Source organism: Eschrichtius robustus, chromosome 9, assembly GCF_028021215.1.
Source record: "Eschrichtius robustus isolate mEscRob2 chromosome 9, mEscRob2.pri, whole genome shotgun sequence".
Classification (NCBI taxonomy): domain Eukaryota; kingdom Metazoa; phylum Chordata; class Mammalia; order Artiodactyla; family Eschrichtiidae; genus Eschrichtius; species Eschrichtius robustus.
The window spans coordinates 18,459,680-18,481,931 of NC_090832.1; the positions used below are offsets into that span (position 1 = coordinate 18,459,680).

General features: G+C 34.3%; 1 protein-coding gene across 2 annotated transcripts in view; it reads right to left on the bottom strand.

Annotated features, from left to right (window-relative positions):
* The window catches only part of STXBP5 (syntaxin binding protein 5), a 164,429-nt gene that overhangs the window by 16,354 nt on the left and 125,823 nt on the right, over positions 1–22,252 (bottom strand). For both annotated transcript variants that reach the window (XM_068550796.1, XM_068550795.1), the window contains exons 22-25: positions 16,551–16,601; positions 10,972–11,211; positions 7,336–7,705; positions 6,863–7,028 (exon numbers count right to left, since the gene is read on the bottom strand). In XM_068550796.1, coding sequence (XP_068406897.1) covers positions 6,863–7,028; positions 7,336–7,705; positions 10,972–11,211; positions 16,551–16,601 — 827 coding nt within the window. The remainder of the gene's footprint in view (positions 1–6,862; positions 7,029–7,335; positions 7,706–10,971; positions 11,212–16,550; positions 16,602–22,252) is intronic.

The following is a 22,252-nucleotide window of genomic DNA, read 5'->3' on the forward strand; positions in this document are numbered from 1 at the left end:
GTATGGATATACTATAATTTGATCATGCATTCATCTGTTGATGGACACTTGGGTAACTTCCAGTTTCTGGCTAGTACAAATAAAACAGCTATGAATATAAATTTACTTCTCTCTTGAGTTAAAAAACTAGGAGTAGAAAGACTGTGTCTTTGGTTCATAGATGTTTGACTTTTTACAAAACTGCTAAGCTGTTTTCCAAAGCGGTTGTACTGTTTTTGTTTTTTCATTCCTGTCAGAAGTGTATTAGAGTTCTAAATTCTCTACATCCTTGTCAAAACTTAGCATGGTATTCTTTTTAATTTTAGCCTTTCTAGTAAGTGTTTAACAATATCTCATTGTGGTTTTACTTTGCAGTTCTCTAATGACTAATGATGTTAAGCATCTCTTCATGGTGAAGCATTTGTGCAAATATTTTGCCCATGTTTTTACTGAGTTGTCTGTCTTCTTTCTACTGAGCTTTAAGAGTCCTTTACATATTCTGGATACAGATCCTTTATCAGACACATTGCCAAGATGTTCTTCCGGTCTGTGGGTTATCTTTTTATTCCTTAAGTGTCTTTTGAAGAGCAGAAGTTTTAAATTTTGTTGATGTTGAAATTATCAATTTGTTCTTTTATGGTGTCATAGCTAAGAAATCTTTGCCCAACTCAAGTTAACAAAGATCTTCTCTTAGGTTCCCTCTAGAAGTGTTATAGTTGTAGGATTTACATGTAGGTCTATGATCCATTTTGATCCATCAATTTTTGTATATAGTGTGAGGCATGGATCAAAGCTCATTTTTTTTTTTTTTTGCATTTTAACATCCAATTTTCTGGCATAGTTTGTTGAAAAGGCAATTCTTTCTCCATTGCATTGTCTTTGTGTCTTTGTCAAAATCAGTTGTCCATGTGGAGAAAAAGGAGCCCCTGTACACTGGGAATGTTGGTGGGAATGTAAATTCGTACAGCCATGGTGGAAAACAGTATGGAGGTTTCTCAAAAAACTAAAAATAGACCTATCATATGACCCAGTAATTCCACTCCTGGTTACATATCTGAGAAAAACAAAAAACACTAATTTGAAAAGATACATGCATCCCAATGTTCACAGCAGCATTATTTACAATAGCCAAGACATGGAAGCAACCTCAGTGTCCATCAACAGATGAATGGATAAAGAAGATGTAACACACACACACACACACACACACACACACGAATACTACTCAGCCATAAAAAAGAATGGAATTTTGCCATTTGCAGCAACATGGATGGACCTGGAGGGCATTATGCTAAGTGAAATAAGTCAGGCAAAGACAAATACTGTATGATATCATTTATATGTGGAATCTAAAAAATACAACATACTAGTGAATATAACAAAAAAGCAGACTCACAGATATAGAGGACAAACCAGTGGTTACCACTGGGGAGACGGAAGGGGACAGGGGCAACATAGGGATAGGGGATTAAGAGGTATAAACTATAACGTATAAAATAAGCTAAAAGGATATACTGTACAATACACAGAATATAGCTAATATTTTATAATAACTATAAGTGGAATATAACCTTTAAAAATTGTGAATCACTACATTGTACACTTATAACTTACATAATATTATACATCAACTATACTTCAAGAAACAAAAATAATCAGTTGTCCAGGTATGTGTGGGTGCATTTCTAGACTCTCTACTCTGTTCCATTGATTTATTTATCTAATTTGATGCCAGTATCATGCTCCTTTGATCACTGTAGCTTTATAATAGTTCTTAAGATCAGGTAGTGTTAGCCTTTCAACTTTATTCTTTTTTGAGTTTTTCTGCTATTCTGCCTACTCCCATACATTTCCATGAATTTTCGAGTAAACTTGCCAATTCCTACAAAAAAAAAAAAAAAAAAAAATCCCACTTGGATTTTGTTTTGGATTGCCTTGAATCTATAGGTCAATTTTGGGAGAATCAATATCCTAATATTGAGTTTTGTGACCCAAGAACATATTTCAATTTATTCAGGTTATTAATAGTTTCTTTCAACATTTTGTGAATTTCAATGTAGAAGTCGTTCATATTTTTTGTCAGATTTATCCCGAAGTATTTCATATTTTTCGTTCCTGTTATAAGTGGTTTTAAAAATTTTAATTTCCAAATGTCCACTGCTAGTAAAGAAATAAATTTTTCCCCATATTGATCTCATACCCTGCATACTTGTCAAATTCTAGTAGTTTTTAGAAGTGGATTTCATTAGATTTCCTATACAGATGATCATGTCACCTGTGAATAACAACAGGTCTATTTTTCCCCTTCCGATCGAGATGACTTTTCTTTCTTTTTCTTGCCTGAATGCACTGGCTAGAACCTTAAATACAACACTGAATAGAAGTGTTGAGAGTAAACATCCCTTTCTAGCTTCCAATTTTAAGGAAAAAAGAATTCAGTATCTCAACAGTGAGTATTATGTTAGGTGTAGATTTTTCCTAGATGCCCTTTAAGTTCCCACTTATTCCTCGTTTGACTATTTTTAAATCAGGAATGGATGTTGGATTTTGTCAACTGCTTCCTATTTTTTTAGTCTACTAATATGGTGAATTCCATTGACCGATTTACAAATGTGAAGTCAACTCCATGTTCCCAGGATAAATCCTACTTGGTCATGATGAATTATCAATGACCAGAATTGTCCTTCTGATATACCATTGGATTCAATTTGCTAAAATTTCCTTTAGAATTTTAACATCTATATTTGTGAAGTATATTGGTCTATAAGCAATTTTCTTTACTTTAAAATCTTTGTCTGGTTTTGGTACCATATTCTATGAACCTACCATTAACAAGTTGGGAAGCATTTCCCCACTTTAATTTTTGGAAGAGTTTTGTATAGAACTGGTACTATTTCATCCTGAAATGTTGATAGAATTCACCAGTGAAGCCACCTGGGCCTGGAATTTTCTTTGTCCAAGGTTTCTAACTTCAATTTCCCTATAGTACTCTTCAGGTTATTTATTTTTTCTTGAGTGAGCTTTGGTAATGTGTGTCTCACAAGGAATTTGCCCATTTCACCCAGGTTTTTGAATTTATTGGCCTAAAGTTGTTCATAATATTTCCTTATTTTCCATTTTAACATTTGTAGAATCTATAGTAGTCACTTCTCTCATTCTTGATATTGGTAAGTCACTTCTCTCTTCATAATCAGTCTGGCTTGAGACCAATTTTACCGGTTTTAGAGCTCAAGCTTTTGGTTTCATTGATGTTTTTCTATTGTTTCCCTGTTTTCTATTTCATTGATTTCCACTTGGATATTCATTCTTTTCTTTCTTCTGTTTACTTTGGGTTTAACTTGCTCTTCTTTTTCTGTTTCTTAAGGTAGAAGCTGAAGTCACTGGTTTGATGAGAACTTCTTTTCTAATATAGTGTTTTGTAATATAGGTGCTTCAGTGCTATAAATTTTCCAAGTATAAATGCTCAATTGTTTTTTTCTATTGCTGTGCTTTCAAGTTAACCTAATCTTTTCTTCTGTAATGTCTAATCTGTTGTTAATTCCATCCAGTATACATATATTTTTTAAAAAAAATAAATTTATTTATTTATTTTTGGCTGTGTTGGGTCTTCGTTTCTGTGCAAGGGCTTTCTCTAGCTGTGGCGAGCGGGGGCCACTCTTCATCGCGGTGCGCGGGCCTCTCACTGCTGCGGCCTCTCTTGTTGCGGAGCACAGGCTCCAGATGCGCAGGCTCAGTAGTTGTGGCTCACGGGCCTAGTTGCCCCGCAGCGTGTGGGATCTTCCCAGACCAGGGCTCGAACCCATGTCCCCTGCATTGGCAGGCAGATTCTCAACCACTGCGCCACCAGGGAAGCCCCATCCAGTATACTTTTCAACTCTAACACTGTAGATTTTCATCTCTAGAAGTTCAACTTTGGCCTCTATATCTTCTATATTCCTACTTAACTTTTTAAACACATGAAATACAGTTATAATTGCTTTAATGTCTTTCTGTGCTAATTTTAGTGTCTATGTCAGTTATGACTTGGTTTCTATTGACTGATTAGTCTTCTCATTATGGGTCATGCTGTCCTGTCTTTTTGCATGCTTGGTCATCTGATGGGATGCCAGACATTATGATTTTTATTTTGTTGGGTGTTGAATATTTTTAATTTACTGTGAGTCATCTTGAGCTTCATTCTGCAATACTAGGAAACATTTTGACCCTTTTGGGTCTTGCTTTCATGATTTGTTAGGCAACTCTGGAGCAGTGCTCAGTTTAAGGCTAAATATTCCTCACTAATGAGCCAAGAGTACTTTACCCAATTTCCCATTGAAGTCTGCTGAAAAATGGTCATCTAAAGGTATCAGGTCCTAATTCCTGGAAACTATAAATGTTACCTTGTAAGGAAAAAAGGGTCTGTGTAGATGTAATGAAGTATTTTGCCATGAGCAAATTATCTTGAATCATCTGGATGAGTCCTAAATCCAATTACAAGTGTCTTTTTAAAAGAGAGGCAGAGGGAGATTGGACACACACTAGAGGAGGTGGCAATGTGACCTCGGAGGCAGAGAGTGGACTAATGTGGCCCCTAGCCAAGGGATGCTGGCAGCTACAAAAGGATGGAAGAGGCAAAGAACAGATTCTCCTCTAGAGCCTCTGGAAGGAGCATGATCTGGCCAACACCTTGATTTTGGCTTAGTGAAACTTATTTCAGACCTCTACTTTTCAGAAGTGTAAGAGAATAAATTTATGTTGTTTCTGGACACCAAGTTTGTGGCGATTTGTTATAGCAGCCTTAGGAAAGTAAAACACTCATAAATGAATTATAAGTTTTTCCCATCTGGATGTTGGGAAAAGGCATCTTTCCCTCTAATCCTCTATTCCTTTCAGATGGTTCTTTCTCTGGCCAGAGAGTTTATCCATACGTATATGCTGAACAGTACTCTACTGAGTACTCTTGCACCCTTTGTAGATCTCTAGTGTTCTCTCTCTGCACAGCTCTCTCTGCAATGTTCTGGAAACTCTATCAAGGCATGAATGCTGGGGCACCTCTTTTGTTTCCTGTCTCTCAGGGATTACTTTCATTTCACTGCCTGATGTCTAGGATCTTGAAAGCTATTATTTCATGTTTGTGTATGCTTTGTTGTTTCAGGCAGGAGGGTTAATCTGGTTCCTGTTAGTCCATCTTGGCTAAAAATTCCGTTAATGTCTATAAACATCTTCCTAATTTTTTTTTGGTTAAAGTTAAATAAATGCACAATGTAATAGGGTACTCTGGAAACCACAGAGTTCATGGTATTCATTAGTCAACAGGTTTTTACCAAGGCATTATTTTTAGGCACTGAAAATACAGAGGTAAATAAAATGCCAATATTGCCCAAAGAAAACATTCTATCACAAGCTCCTTGAACAGAGTTCATTTCTCACTTACCATATCATGAAGGCATATAGCAGATAGTTATCAAGATAAATTGAGTGTACTATTAAGTGACCAGTTCATTTAAACATAAATAGGTAAAGTTGCTGTAGCTGCTATTGATTTTTACTAAAATAATAAAACACTGATCCAAGGATAGAATAAATTGATTCCGGAAAAGTGATGAAGTTTAGAATTTTGAGTAGTTGAATTAAGACCACATTTCAGATTGAAATGAATTAAGAATATATTCAATTGTCCATATTATTTCTTAATATAGTAACATTTTACTAATGAAAGAAAACACTACAGGAAAATTTTACCTTTCCTATAAAAAGCATAATTTTAATTCAGAAACTTAGGAATCTTTAAAAAAACACGTCCACCCAAATGTAAATGGGAATTTAATAATATCAGATATGTAATTTTGTTTCACTCTCAAGATTTATAATGGCATCATTTAAGAGTATGTTTCTAGTATAGTCTACCTTACTGAAATAACACAAACATCTGACACTGAACATATATTCAGTACTAAGCACTGTGCTAATAATAAGCACTTTACGTGTATTGTCTTCTTTAATTTACATCAGACCCTATGACATTAGATATTATTTCTATCCTCATTTTAAAGATAATGAAGCTCAGACACAGAAACTTGTCTAAGGTCACATAATTGTGTAACTAGCACGGCTAGGACTTAAATTCAGTCTTCTTGACTCTAAAGCTCATTTTCTAAAAATAAGCCACAAATTCAAATTTATAAACCAGGAAAATAGGGCTAATTAATCGCAAAAACTTTCACTATGAAGTTCCCTTAAATAACTGTTTCCTCTAAATATCAAATATTGATTAATATTTTAGCTCCAAGATTTTAAGAGCACTTTTATTTTAAAAGTTGAAGCTAAACCGATTATTTCTAATATATATGCAAGCAAATAAAGCACTCGATATTTAAAAAAGATATAGTTTTGTATTTAAAGAATTTGTAATCTCTCACAAACAGATCAACAAAAATATTCAGAGGAAAACTATCAAATCTTATTTTTTCTTATAATATTTTTTCTTATAACATCCTCATGACTACCGAGTATGAGAAGGAATGACACATTTGCTCTAAAAGAGATACAATTATTTGCACATTAACGTACATCTTTAAAAAGGATTTTTTTGTTTCTGTATAATAGATATTTATTCTATGTGGAGAGTGGGTATAAAATGTATGTAGTATTTTGTATTCCTTTGACATCACTGGAGAGAAAAAATATGGATCAAGGAGATGGAGTCCCTCTTATAACAAGAGTCTGATGAAGACACTTTATCACCAGTCTCAAAACATGTGCTCTCAAACTCTCAAGAAAGGCTTTGAGCTTTCTCATGTAGGCTCATTTGTACACTCCTGTCAGTATAAGGGATGGACAATATAAGGGACCTTAGAAAGTATTTCACCTCTGAAGAAATTATAGTAATATTTTTGTTATTTACCTGAAGGTTTTCACAGGTCTCTTGACTGTAAGTGAGTCTCTGGATTTCTGTAGGTGAAACAAGATATAACGCTTGTCCATTGTTGGTGAAGCAGAACGTTCTGGCTATCCGCATATTGGTAAGGGGCAAGTAATACACATCCAATAGAGGTCTTAAACTTGGCAAACTTGAGAAAAAAATTAAAAACTTGTTAATAGACAGGTAGGTTTTGGTCTTGAACAAATACTATAGGAGGTAAAAATAGCAGGGAACTTATAAACCTTACGATTTAGTGTAACTGAGTGGGAGATAAAACTGATTTGTTTTCCTCACGTACTTGTTCACTATGAACTGAATGAAAATAAATTCTCAGTGTATAAGACTGTAAACAAATAAAAGCCTTTCTTTCAAACTGAATATAATTCTGCAACATTATGTGTTGAGAGAGGAAATGTTATATTTGTGTTAAAAAAAAAAAAAAATCTAACTCTTACCTAAAAGTCATAATGTGTCCATTGGCACAGAAGCAGGCAAGGCAGATACTGTTACTCAATGATACAATATCTCCACGAAGAACAAATGAGGTCTCTGTAATGTTTTGCTTATAAGCACAGTTCTGAGTTGGCAGTGAGATTACTTTTGCTTGCTTTTCAGAACATATCACTGCATACTGGTTTTCACTAATTTCCTGAGAAGAGGAGGGAGATACAGAGACAGGTCTTCGTTTTTTCAATTTCTCCTTTTCATCCTTCTCTTCAGGAACATTGTGTTCTTTCCAGGATTCATATGCGGGTGGCATTAAGCAGCCTGTGGAATCCAGGAATGCCATTCTCAGGACTGCCCCTTTTAACCTCAATATAGTACCTAAAATTGTAATTTTAGTAAATAAAAAATATTTTAATCCCACAGTAAATACGTTTATTCCAACTCTGACACATACTAGACACTCAAAAATATGTAGAATGTATACTGAACCGAAATTGGACACTGGCTCACTGATAGGATTCAAACTTCAAGCATGATATATGAATCTGGAAAAAGATATCAATAAGTGCTACCAAATAAATAAGTGCTACTATAATTGCTACCAAACAGATAAACGCTAGGATGTCTGGAACTAGGTCTCACACCTGGCAAGTGCACTACCATTGAGTATGAGAGTAAGCAGATGGCACCTAGAGCTGCATGGTCCAATATGTCAGCCACTAGCCACTTGAAGTGTGGCTGGTCCAAATTGTGGCATGTTGTAAGAGTGAAATACATGCTGGATTTGAAGGCTTAGTACAAAAAAAAAATTACAAGAGAATTCCACAATAATATAAAAATACTGATCACATGCTAAAATGATAGTATTTTGGATAGACTGGGCTATGAAATGAAATATGTTACTAAAATTAATTTCACTTTTTTTTTTTTTTTTACTTTTTTAATATGGCTACTAGAAAATTTAGAATACTATATGTGGCTCACACTGCATTTTTAATGGACAGAACTGATCTACAGGGTCAATGAGAAAAATAGTTTCCACATATTTCTAAACATTACTTCAAAAAAACTATTTACCAGTAAATGTCAAATACACTCAAGACATTGCTTTGGTCAACTTACAGTCTTAAATTAGTAGTTATATTTCTTGATTAACTTTAATTAATGGGACTCCCTTTCCTCCATATCCTTGAATAGGTAAATATGATTTATGCTCATTTCTAAGTAAGCTGAATGATACTATTAATATTAAGGATTTGGAAAGCAATAGAAGGGAGGGTATAGAACCGATTTAGCATTTCAGTTCTTATTTTAGAGGATTTTTTTCATATTTTATTACTTTATACTTACATTTTATAGTTTGCAAAAAATTATCCATATATTATATTCTTTTGTTTCTAAGAGGAAGAGATCCCAGTGTTCTGTCAAAATTTTTCTTAGAAGGGCTTCCCTGGTGGCGCAGTGGTTGAGAGTCTGCCTGCCAATGCAGGGGACACGGGTTCGAGCCCTGGTCTGGGAGGATCCCACATGCCGCAGAGCGACTGGGCCCGTGAGCCACAATTGCTGAGCCTGCGCGTCTGGAGCCTGTGCTCCGCAGCGGGAGAGGCCGCGACAGTGAGAGGTCCGCGCACCGCAATGAAGAGTGGCCCCCGCTCGCCGCAACTAGGGGGAGCCCTGGCACACAAACGAGGACCCAACGCAGCCAAAAATAGATAAATAAATAAATTTAAAAAAAAAAAAAAAAAAAGGAAAAGAATAGATTTATTAAAAAAAAAAATTTTTTTTCCTTAGAAGACAAAATTTTCCTTTCCTCTTCATATTTATATATTTTGTCTATTGCAGAGTGGCCAGATAAAATAAAGGATGCCCACTTAAATTTGAATTTCAGATATACAATCAATACTTATTTTAGTATAAGTGTGTCCCAAATTCTGCATTATTTTTCCAAAGAGAAAGATGGGACATATTTATATTAAAAAATATGTTATCTAAAGTTCAAATTTAACTGGGCATCCTGCAATTTATTTGCTACTTCTGGCGTTAGTCTATTGTCCAGGTTTGGCAAGTAGACAATTTAATTATTTTAAATGGTTTGCTAATTTGGGAATGGTTTATAGTCCATATGAACATATATGAGATATAGTAATCCCAGTACGTGGATTTTCTAAAAATGTACCAATATTTAAATATATGCTTGTCCTATAGTTGGCAGGATTATAGCATGTTTTCCAGCAGGGTGGTGGTAATTGTTGAGTTCTCCTCTTGAAGGAAAAAACAAAAAACAAAAAACAGTTGGGGACAAAATAGACCATTTCAGGCTCTTAGGCATGGAAACCCATCTGCTTGGAAAACACCTCTCTTCTCATCATAGTTCCAATACAGATAATATGATATACATGTCATTGTTATATTTTAAAATAGACATCCTATTAAAAACAAACCTCAAAGATTCCAACATTGAAAAGAAACCCAAAGGTTCTTTCTTACACATGAGAATTATTTTATATCAAAGTAGATTTACAGCTAATTTGACTTTATAGCAAGTCGGAAAAATCTTAAATATTTTTTAATATAGTTAATAGTAGATTATTTATATTTAATCCCTCTCTCTCATTTTTATTTATTGGAAACATTTTCTTATCACAAACTGTCTGTTGTAGAAAATTTAGAAGCTACAAATCAGTAAAAAGAATAAAAATTACCCAGAATCCTACTATTCAGTGATAATTACTATCAACATTTTGATTTTCATCTTTCTAGTTTGTTTTCCAATACATATACTTGTTTACTAATAAGAAATGAGATTGGTCAAGAAAATCATCATTATGTAACTTTTTCTAACAACTAGGTATGTCGTATATAGTAAATTATTGAGCTGAATGAATAAATCAAACTGTTCCTTTAATGTAAAGGTAGTTCAGAAATGGTAGAACTAGAAATGATAATTACATTTTAATTCTAAATTCTAAGTATTGTTAAAATGTACTATATAAACAAGAAATACACTAGTGAGCAAAACCATGTTTTTGTTTTTGTTTTTTTCTATCTAGATCAGCATAGATTAGTAACAGAAACCAGAATTCTCAATTATTTCAAGACCTATCAGATTCCACATACATGTGATAAAATTCAATCTCATTTTCAATATAGGAAGACTGTAAATTTTTTCTTCTTAAAATTTTTTTATTAAATCACCTTTTCTAATTCTTCAAAGAAGAAAATTAATGTATTCTAAGACTTCACACTTAGAGATTAAAAATAGCCAAGTATATAATGTTTAAAAATACACTTTTCTGTTTTTTCCCTAAATATGTACCATCCTTTTGCTTATAGAACATACTATTCTGAGGTATCCTAGAATGCAGTAGAACAACACTGTTTTTTTTTTTGTTTTTTGTTTTTTTCATTTTCTTATGTAGTAATCGTTTTAGACATGATCCTAGGATTAAAAAAATATAAAACCTGAATGGCTATATAAGTAAATGATATTCTGGAATCTTATTCCATGTATTCCTTCAATTAAAAACAAGACTATAACTATCCCCATTTAGACTTAGATTGATTCAAAAATGAAAAGCAAAGGCTTCTATTAAATTATACTAAAGTAAACCTTCAATAGAAGTATAGCACCAGAGCATACATACCACTTGGAGACACAATTACTGGCTGAAGAAGTCTTTGCTCTCCTCCTGGGGGAAGGTTCAGTGCAATGACAAGCACTGTTCCCAATGTAGTACCAACCCACAAGCATGGGGAGGGGGCTGAATCTGCCTTTCGAGTAAAAGTTTCACAGAAATGAAGAGCAGAGATTGCTTCTCGGGATTCTTTATCAATGCTGGTTACACTTGAACTCCGTGATCGGCTGAAGGAATTATCTTTTATGTCTGAAACAATTTAAAATGTTGTGAGATTGCTCAAGTTATAAAATATCATGTTTTTTGCTTGGTATAAGTTTTGCCAAATAGTTAATCCGCAAAAAGATAAAATCTACAGCATATTTAATTTTAATTTTCTTTTAATTGAAAAGAAAAACAATTTACTTTTATGCTAACAATTTTTTCCTTTGCTTGTATTTGAAACACAGAGGGACAAATCCGCACTTCTCAGAACTGAGCTGGGGTCATCCCAGTGAGTGTTTGGATGTATGATCTCTGTGGTTTTGGTGCAGTTCTCTGTTGGTATCCTGGCTGCTTTTCCAATCTTAGCCCTTACTACCCTTTCTCATGGTGCTGTTTCTTCCTTTGGTAATATAATTCATGATTAGGTAGAACCAGGAAAGTGGGTATTTTCAATTTTCTACATTAAAAAAAATGCTTTTATAAGTACTCTGATTCTACCTTCAAATTTATTGTATGATGGACTTTTTTCCTTCAAATCTTTCCATATGATAGCCTTAATCCATAAAAATTTAGCTTTATTTTTTTTTTAAGTGAGATTTTAACTGTAACCAACGTTCATCTAAGGCATTTTTCATTAAACTGTACAACTGGTATCTGGCTCATACTTAACTTGATGCCAGGTATATTCCCTTTACCCGGCTCTGTCTGTAATGACAGGGATACTTGTAAATTATACTAATAAACCCTCTCTTGTCTTCAGCTACCTTCTCTGCGGCCAATCTCAAGCCTGTTTCAAGCCCTGGCCTCTTTTCTCTTGGAGTGCATTTCCAAAGGCTTATAAAAATTTTTTCCTATTATGTCTCACTACGCAAAATCAAAATACGTCATTTCCCCAAGGCTCTAAATTATTCTAATGGCACTATTTATATTAATGACACCCCTGTTCTCCTAGGGAAACAATACTTGAGATGAGTCCCAATTTCGGTTCTTCCCTTTCACTTTACTTACATGTCTCTGATGGGATGCCAAGTCCTACGCTATTCTAATGTTTGTTTCCTTCTTTCCAGTACTAATCAATTTCCATTACCCTATGTTCAGGCCTTTATCACCATTCATCTAGACTACAATTCCCAAGAGATCTCCCCACCTTCACTCTGTCACTGTTCTATCACAACTCAATTAAATTTTACAAGGTACAGTTTTAATTCTATCACCTCTATCTGAAAAATCCGCAACGGTTCCTCTTATACTCTTACTCAGGTTTTTAAGACTCCACGAAATATCTTAAACCTACCCTCCCGGCCCTATCTGCCAGAGTGCTGCCCTGCTTCAGTTCACTGTGGGAAATAAACCGAGCCATTCAATGTTCTCCAAACATACCTGGAGCTTACCTACTTTTTTGCTTGTGATTTTCTTTCTGATTCGTGCCCTTGCCTTTTCTCTACCTATCTAGATGGTGTTTATTCTCCATCTCAAGTACTGTCATCCTCATGAAGTTTATCCTGATTCCTAAAACCATACACAGTTTTTCTCTTTTGAATTTGATAGCTTTTTATCTCCCCCCTGGCATGAATAGTACATTTGTTCTGTAGTTATTTCTGACTTGTCCTAGGCCTTGTTCTAATGTGACTGTAAATTTCTTGAGAACAAGGGCTCTCTCCTTTTGATGCCCTGCAGAATTTGGCATAGTGCCTTGCATATGAAGGTATTCAACATATACTTGCTGAAGACAGACCTACAGTTCGAAGTATCTAAAGCAATGTGTTTCTGCTACACCACTGGGATATATTAAAATTTCCAGTAGCTTCTGCTGTTCACATCTAATAAGTCATTCCTCAAATCACATGTTTCCAATGCTACTGTGAAAGAAATGACTTCGTAATATTGTGAAAAATGAAAAACACGCTCAAGCCGTCTAAGTTGTATTTTATTGAATAAAAAAGGTATAATTGAATCCTACTTACACCCCCCCCAAAAGCTTCTTGTAATCAAATTTAGATTCATAGGTTAAAAAAAAATTCTCCCAAACAATAATTATATACAACATAATTTTGATTATAGTTAGCCTCTGAAAACAATAAAGCCACTAGTTACGACAACAGCATGGGTTATTTCTAACTATAGTTTCTAAAAATGCTTTTCTTTTGCCTGAGATTGTGCTTCCTGTTACAGATTATGACACAGTAGAAAAGAAGTACTTAATGTAAATAAAACAACTTTCTATAAGCAATAGCTCATTACTGGATGAGTTTGTAATATGATATTGATTCCAAATGTTAACTCTTTATGTTCCCAAAGTTATTTTAGTAAAAAACCAGAAATTTAAAATTTATTTTCCAATGATAAAAATATTTGTTACTCTGATAAGACATACACACAACAAGATGAACAGACATATTCATCTATAATCAGTTGTGACCTAGTGATAAAAATGAAAATCAGTGATACAAGAAAATTTAATATTATAAATTTCAATATAAATTAAGCTGTATGAAAACCTTTACTGTTACCTATTAAAATTACAATAGGTGATCCACAACAATCTATACTTCAAATGTTAATTCACAGGCCAAGTAAACACTATTTTAATTTAATAGAGTAATTTAACTATATAAAATTCATAAACTACAACTGTGTTTTTATTATATGACTTCTCTATAAAAATTAGATTACCAGAGAAACTCCTATGGCTAGATCAATATGGGAAAATGAACTGAATCAGAATCAACTCTGAACTTAGAGAATTAGGTTGCTTATTTTACCTGTGTAGAACTGCTTGAAACAAGTTAGAATCTTCAGCAGTTCATGAATTGTAACTACCACTGACTGCTCTTAAGTTAGATGTTGTGGGTCTTTGTGGCTTAAATTTTAGAAATTGGGCAAGCTTAACAAATGGAATAGAAATTTTCGTTTTCATTTTAGTAATAAGAGCAGAAATGAAGTAGCTACCACTAAGTAGGGCCTACCATGTGCTTCATACCATCATAAACTTTACATTTATCATTCTATTGAATCTATATAATAACCCTGAAAAGTATTATCATCACAATTTAACAAATAATAAAGTAGAGGCTCAGACCGGTTAAATGACTGAGAAAGCTAGTTAATGGAAGAGTTTGGATTTGTGCCCATGTTCAAGTCTAAAACATCTGTTAGGCAACTCCAGATAAACATGGGATTAGTCATATCACCAATATCATACGAGCGGAGTGTTTTAGTTATTACTGAGCATTAAAGTTCAGTCTTTAGATTTAAAAAAAACGGAACTGGAACATGTGGTCTTTCTGGCCGATCTAAACTCAGAAAAAAATTGTCATTAATGCCTCCATCCAGCTCTAGTGATACAACCAAGTCATAAAATCATTGCTTTCCTGTTATTCTCTGTATGCCTAGAACATTCCACCTGTGTATATCACACTCTCCTGCCACATAGAGCCTTATGCAACGAAATTTTATATCCCCCAATCAAAACATAACGCCAAGAGGTAAATTTGGTCAGGGTAAAAATTAGGACAAAATACTTACTCACATAAAGATACATAACAGTTTGATATTTTGCCTCCTGTTCTTGACACTTGAAAAGTGACATCAGCAGTCTAACAATATCGCCCATGATTCCTGAGTTGTGGGCCATGGAATCTAGGGTGAAGCTATGGTGAAAGTACAATGTTGCATAATTCCCCTATAAACAAAAGTGAATTCTATTCACAGAAGCTTCCACAGCTGCAGGAAAGTCCAACAGCTCAGCTACTTTAGCAACATTTGGCAGTTTGAGCCTATGGATAATAGTTGTTTTTCCCCGTTGACTCTCTGGCCAATGTAAAAGAATTACCAGCTAAGAATCTCTACCAAAAAATAGTTCAGTAGCACAATGACTTAAGGGGAAATTATTGAGGCAACATGGGTATTGTTTCAACATATATATTAATCAAAGTTATAATTAGCTTAGGGCATTGAGATACATGGGCACACAAGTAAAAGATAAACTGAATAAAGATGATCTATAAAAGCACACAGCACACACTTTGATTAAATTACTTAAATAATTCATAAGTGTGAATATTCTTTTAAAAAGTAATGGACATCCTATTTTTACTAATTTAAAAAGTACTTCTACATGTGTTTGCTCATCAGATTTTTAGGTACTAAAAGACACAAAACCATTTTAAGTAGTAGTATTCAGTGTTACTGAAATCATGGGCATCTTTGAGAGTCTGATGAAAACTCTGGATCCTCTTGTTGGGGAAAAAAAAGTGCCGAAGGGTAGCCTCAGACACACGTGGGTTCAAATGGCATCTTTCATTTTTATAGCGAAGGGAACTATGCTCTTCTCAAAACATACGTTATTCAACATTCTAGAATTTATTTCTGGTTCCCTTAACACCAGGGGTATTACAGGGTTCTACTAAACTGTTTTTCCTGTGTTCAGGAATGGAACCTTTCACTGATGACAGTGGAAGATATTATGCCTACTCACTCATAGTAACATGCTATCAGTATAACTGAGATAAGACTATGATTTGGAAATGCTAAAAATCAGTAAGGTGAAATGGACCAATACCTAAGTCTGTATTATGCATAAGAAGATAGTCAAGGAATCTAGAGAATTAACAGTGAGAAGATGAGGTGGGTGAGCAAATACAAAGGAGAAAATCTAGTTGTTTCTAAGACAAACATGGGTGAAATCATCCGTATGCAGTCATACTTCTTATCCACTTAAAGGCAATAGAAATTCTAAAATTAAAATGGAAATCCTGCTTTTTATATTTACTATATGGAATCTTATTTTTGTCTTTATTGAAATGTCATTTGTCCCTATCCTGGGATACCAGGGAGCTGTTTTGGAGCTGGATATAAAGCAGAAGGAATGTGTGAATATATTCACTCTGCTTTCCTAATGGATAGGTTGCATAGAAAGTGATACAGAAAAGATATATTTCCCACCTTATTATCATCAAAAAGTAATAATGATTCTTGATATGAGACTCACTGTAATACAGAAAACTAGTCATTTATTTTGAAAATATTAAATTCTCATAAAATAAGTTTATAAATAATAAAGTTCAAAATAAGTTTTCAGATGGTTAACAGAAATTAATCTAAAATCACACATATTTTAATCTTACACTAAATTTTGTTTAGATATAAAGTATGACAGGGCTGAGGAAATATATTACTTTGATTTGCTTAAATTTATATTATAATTATCCTTTACAATTTACGGATAGCATCCTGAAGGCTATTAATCCTTAAACACTTAGTCATTTTAAACTTGATTTTCAATGAAAATCTAGTCTATGGTCATTTTAAATCTCCTGATTTCCTTGTCTTCCCATTAAAGAGAGTTTAACTACTATGTATTTTCATTTATTTATTTTACTTACCTAAGTCAGGCTTTAGGTCAGTAGGCAAGCTTAACTTCCTTGACATTTTTGCTGAAAAATAAAATGCATTTTTAAAGTTCTGAAGAATATCTGATTCATGCTTATTCATACCAACTGCTCTTCAAGATAGGAGTGAATATTTTTCTTACTAAGTCTAGATGCTAAGATAATTAAGATATGATTAATAATGTTATGGGTGGAAAGTAAATCTTATTTTCAACTTTTTAAAATGTTTGTACTTACTTGACTGTAACATCTTTGAGTGCTTAAAGCTCTCACTTCAAGGAAGCCTTTTAAATTCTAACTGTTAATTATTTCTTAGGCTCACAGGAAAGGGTTAGGCTTTTCTAAGGAAGCAAAGTCATTTCTCAGAAAGAAGGTGTGGCAGATAAGGACAATAGAGGCATAAGACTGAATTTGGGTATGTGATACAATAAAATCTTTCCAGCTCCTCGTCTTCACAGGTATTGGGCTCATTCTTTTTTAAGTTAATCTCTTGAATATAGGACATCCTATATCTACAATCAAATTGAAGTATTTGATTACATCACAAAAATGTTTGGCTCATCCATTTCTTCATATATGTCAACAACTCAATTTACATTTTAGTAAAAAACAAAAAAACAAAGTCATGCTCAGTCTAAAATTAGGGTATTTACAAAAATATAAACTACAGATATTTCTATTTTGGATTAGAATAATACAAAAGCCTATGTAAAAACCTACTGAAATTCACTTTCCATCCTGAAAATCAGTTATTGCCTAAATCTAGGAAGTGATTTAAAGTTAGGAGGTGTTTAACAACATCTATCATGTTAGTGGCAGTGCATGCGTAACAGAATAGTGCTTCCTATGTGAAATTTTGAAAAAGCATTTGTTTGTTAATACATGAATGTGTATATTGGGTTAAATTTTGGACTGTTAGGAGATATTTAAAGAACAGACCCTGCTAGTCCATAAGGGCGCCATGTAAACAAAGAGAAATCCAGTCATAGTACATAACTTCCACATCTAAAAAAATGACAAATCCAGCGTTAGGAAAGGGGCATTAGGCAAACTGCGAAGGGATAGGGGGAAATCAAGTATTTATTTCTAAGCTTCATTAATCTAATTAGCATCCTTTAAAAAATAACGACAATGGGTCAAATATATGAACCAGTCTTATCCCATTTTCACACAGACTTAATCAATCCCAGTTAAAAGATAAAAAAAAAGTAATAGAAAACTAAAATAGCCAAATGAAATCTCTGGTTGGTTGATCTCATATAAATGGCTGCTCTTGTATTTAATATCCAATTCTCTTAAACCTAGAAGATACTATACCCCTCTCAAAATGTTTTTTAAAATGCAATATTAAACTTCTGAAAGAATTCAGAGGTTTTCACCAAATATCAAAGGTACAATGCACGTAGACTGATAAATAATATCTATACACTATCCGAAGGAGAAAAATCAGTCAGGTACAGTCTAAAGATACTCTTTCAGAATCAGATGATGTGCATGCCTCTCTAGACCCTGCTACTCTGATTTGATTAAGTTATCCTGAAACTCAATCAAGTGCTTATAAATCTTGAATGTGCACACCAGTCACCTGGGTATCTTGTGGAATCAGATTCTTGCACTTCTAACAGGCTCCCAGGAGATGCTGCTGCTGCTGCTTTGTGGACCACAGAGAGCATCAAGGTCCCTAGACTAGAAGCAACTTCAGGATAGGGAACAAGACTAATTCATCAAACCCAGTATGTAGATACAATAAGTCCACAGCAAACATTTCTTGAATAAGCTTCAACATCTAGTTTGCAAAAATGTGGAAGTGTAAAGTACGGTGGTTAGGACTGGATTTGGAATCAGACCAAATATGAGTTTATATCTAATTCAGCCAACTTCTAGGTGTGTGACCTTAGGCCAATCACTTTGCCTCTCTAAACCTTAAATTTCCTCATCTGTAAAATGGGAATAGATAATAATGACAATTTCACAGTTGTGAAGATTATATAAGATGACATAAGCAAAACATTAGGCATAATACCTTACACACAGTGTGGAGTTGATAAACGTTAGTTATTATTTATTAATAATAAACAAAATGACTTTTTCATAAACTGTAAAATGTTACACAGATGAGCTATTAATATACTTGTAAACAGCCCAATATTTCTTTATTCCAATTCTATGGTAATATTCCAATTAACTAAGACAAGAAAATGGAAAAAAAAACTTTTAGGATATAAATATAGAATGGCATGCACAACTATAAGCTCAATCTCTTTTTAAGTTCATTTCAAAAACTAAGTTCTATATCTAAACATAAGAAGCGAAATAACCTGAGTAATTTATATTTTTATGGGGAAGCGGTGGAGCGGGGAAAAGATTTCATTCCTTGGCATTTCCTGTGTAATTTATATTTATGCCTTCAGGTTCCATAGCCCTTTCTTCTGTAGTCTCCATCTAGTGATACTAAACCCATCTGATGAATTGATCATATAGTTTCAGATACTGAACTTTTCAGTACTAGTATTTCACTTTGTTAAAGTTTTAATTTTCTCTGCTGATATTCTCCATCTGTTCACTCACTATGACGATTTTCCCCATTTCAGTACCTGAACATATAATATTATAGCAGCTGCTTTAAAACTCTTGGCTGCTAATTTCAACATCTAGGTCATCTTATAGTCTTTCTACTGATTTTTTAAATTCTTGATTATGGGTCTTATTTTCTCATGACTTTGAATTTTTATTTCACATGTCTAGGAACTTTTGATTGAATGTGGACATATGTTTTGACTGAATAGTAGATAATATGTTGAAGGGAGCCTGGATTGTACCATCAACCTTAACTGGTGTTGAGTTTTGTTCTGCCATGCAGTTAAATTACTGGTGGATATCAAGCTTGGTTTTATTTTTTGTTAGGGTGGGTCTATTTCAGTTAGAACTTTGTTCTAGGGTATGGCTCTTATGCTAAGAACTGATCCTTACTCTTCAAGAGTGGCCTTGCTGGGATATAAACAGAATGAATGAGGTGCTCAGCAAGGTCTCACTGTGTCTACTCCCAGCATCGCATGACCTCTGATATCACTGGCCAGCTCTCAGCCTCACAGCAGGTGGTTGTTAAGTAGGCCTACTCAAGTCTTGACCAGCTCATATGCGGCCCAGCCCTAAGGCAAGGACTTGCATTGAATCTCCACAGGGACTTCTAGGAATCCCCCTTGAAGCAGTTCCTTCTTCTCCAGTGCCCTCCCTCACAAATTCCAGTCACTTTAGAAGCCCAGAACTCCAATTTCTTCCTCCTTAGCTTAATGAGACTGCAATTCCACTTGGGTTCTAATCACTCTGCACTGCAACAGGAAAAGTATTCTCTGGCAGGGAACTGTGTTTCACCTCATGGTTTTTCTTTCTCGTGAGGATGACAGTCCTGGACTGCTCAATGCCTGGAAATAAGAGCCTCATGTATTTTGACTAGTTTTACTGTTGTCTTCTGTAGAGGCTAAGTTCCAAACCCAAGGTCTAAAGTTGAAATTTAGGCTAAATGTTTCTATCTTTCAGTTTTTGTGACTACTTCGGAGGAATATCCTTGTTTTCAGGTGTGTTTAATCAACCTCCTTGGTGGCAGGTCCAGGAGAGGTGGATCCACTTCTGGAGAACCTCTAGTTAGTCCTCCTGGCTTATAAACTGTACTCTGGTTGTAATTTTGTGAGGAAGCAGTTGCAGACTTTATCCAGCATTTTCTGAAGCTCATATTTTTACTTCTCAGGAGTCTCAGAAGCACTTGCCAACACAATTATCTTGTCACCCGATTTCATCACACTGAAAACGAAACTTCTGCTCGTGCTTTGAAGTTACTCAGCTTCCACTGAGGTTTTCAAACTGAAAACATATGATCTGAATGAGTTCTTGGAAGGCAAATTGCCTGTTTTTCTCTTCTTTATCTGTGTATTCTTCAACTCTTGCCCTGGTACCCAGTATCTTCCTTGCTTTGAAATCCTCTTTCACTAGAAACTATAAAATAGCTCTCTTTTTCTATGCCTTTGTCCACAGCAGAAACAGTGGGAATGACAGTAAAGAAGTTTCTTCAGTCTGAAGAAAACTGAAGTCAGAGATATATCTCAGCAGGCTGTTAACCTGAGTCTTTGCTCTCTCTTCTTAGAAACCTGAATGAGAATATCAAGCTGGCTGGCTGAATAAGCAGTAAAGAGCTGCGGTTTGATGGTAAAGAATAATGAAGTTACACTTAATCACAACAATCATGTCTGCAATGGTAGTTTCAACACCAAGGAAAGATGCATGATGTTCAAGAGAAGCAAATCTTAAGGCAAGGGGACTGCTTGGGCCATTATACCAGAGTTGACAGTTTCGTCACAGTTGATGCTTTTTAGTTCTTTGCAAAGAAAAGTTTCTCAATTATAGAGATTCTTACTGCTTCTCTGAAATTACCCAGATGCTTTGAAATTTTCCTTTAGCTTTTCTACCCACTGTGTCCCACATCTTATTTTTCTAAGGAAGGTTTTTTAAAGGAAAACAGAACTATGAATTTTATATTAAACAATGTACCAACGATAAAAGGTAAAATGACTTATTATGACAGTATGAAGAAGATGCCAAAAAAGCAAATGGATCTTTGTTTACATCGAGAGCAGTTCAATAGTTAGAATAAAGTGACAATATCACTTTTCTCACCTGCAGAGATCCAATGCAACACTTTTCATGGATAATGTTGAAATGTATGCATATTAAATAAAAGCAATCAGAACTAAAAAAAAAAAAAAAGACTAAAAATCAGCTTGTAGGATAGAGCAAGCAATCCAAGGGGGAAAGTGGGACCAAGAAGTAGAAACTCTCCTATCACACACTATTTTAATAGTCATTTGAACTAATAATGTCAGTTTCTACCTCCCATCCTAGAATATAAATTCTATGAATTTGGGAACAGAATTTATTTTGCAAATTACTGCATCTATGCATGTGTCTAGCACTTAATGTGTATGTTCAATAAACATGGCAATGAATGAAAATATAAATAAACAAAAACTGTTATTGGAATTTTTAGAAAGAAGCTGAATTTCTTCACGAAATGAAATAGAGAGAAAAAGAGGACAAATTAAATATAGGCTTATTAATCAAAAGGACAACTTTTGGAAATACAAAACACTTATCCATTACCTAAGATGAAGGAGAAACTTTAAAGAGATACTAATACCTGTCTGCTAAAGATCTGGCTATTACAAGTTCTCTTAATTCTTGAACTCCTAGAGCTTTTGTCTTCATTATTTTTCCTGTCTCTACGTACTTTCCACAAACTCATAACATAAAACTTAACGTCTAGGATATCACCATAATTAAAAACATCTCAAAGCATTTCCTATAGAAGGTATTACATAAACTTAACATAATTAGTGCTGTGTGCTGAATTATTCCTCCCGAATTCGTATGTTGAAGCCCTAACCCTTACTAACTCAGAATACGACCTATTTGGAGATAGGACCTTTAAAGAGGCGATTAAGCTGAAATGAGGCCTCTAAGTGTGGGTGCTCATCCAATCTGATTGGTACATATAAGAAGAAGAAATCTGGATACACAGACACACTAGGGGTGCACGTGCCTAGAAGAACAGACTATGTGAGGACACAGAAAGAAGGCAACCATCTGTAAACCAAGGAGAGAGGCCTCAGAAGGAAAAAAAAAAAAAAACCTGTCAATGCCTTGAT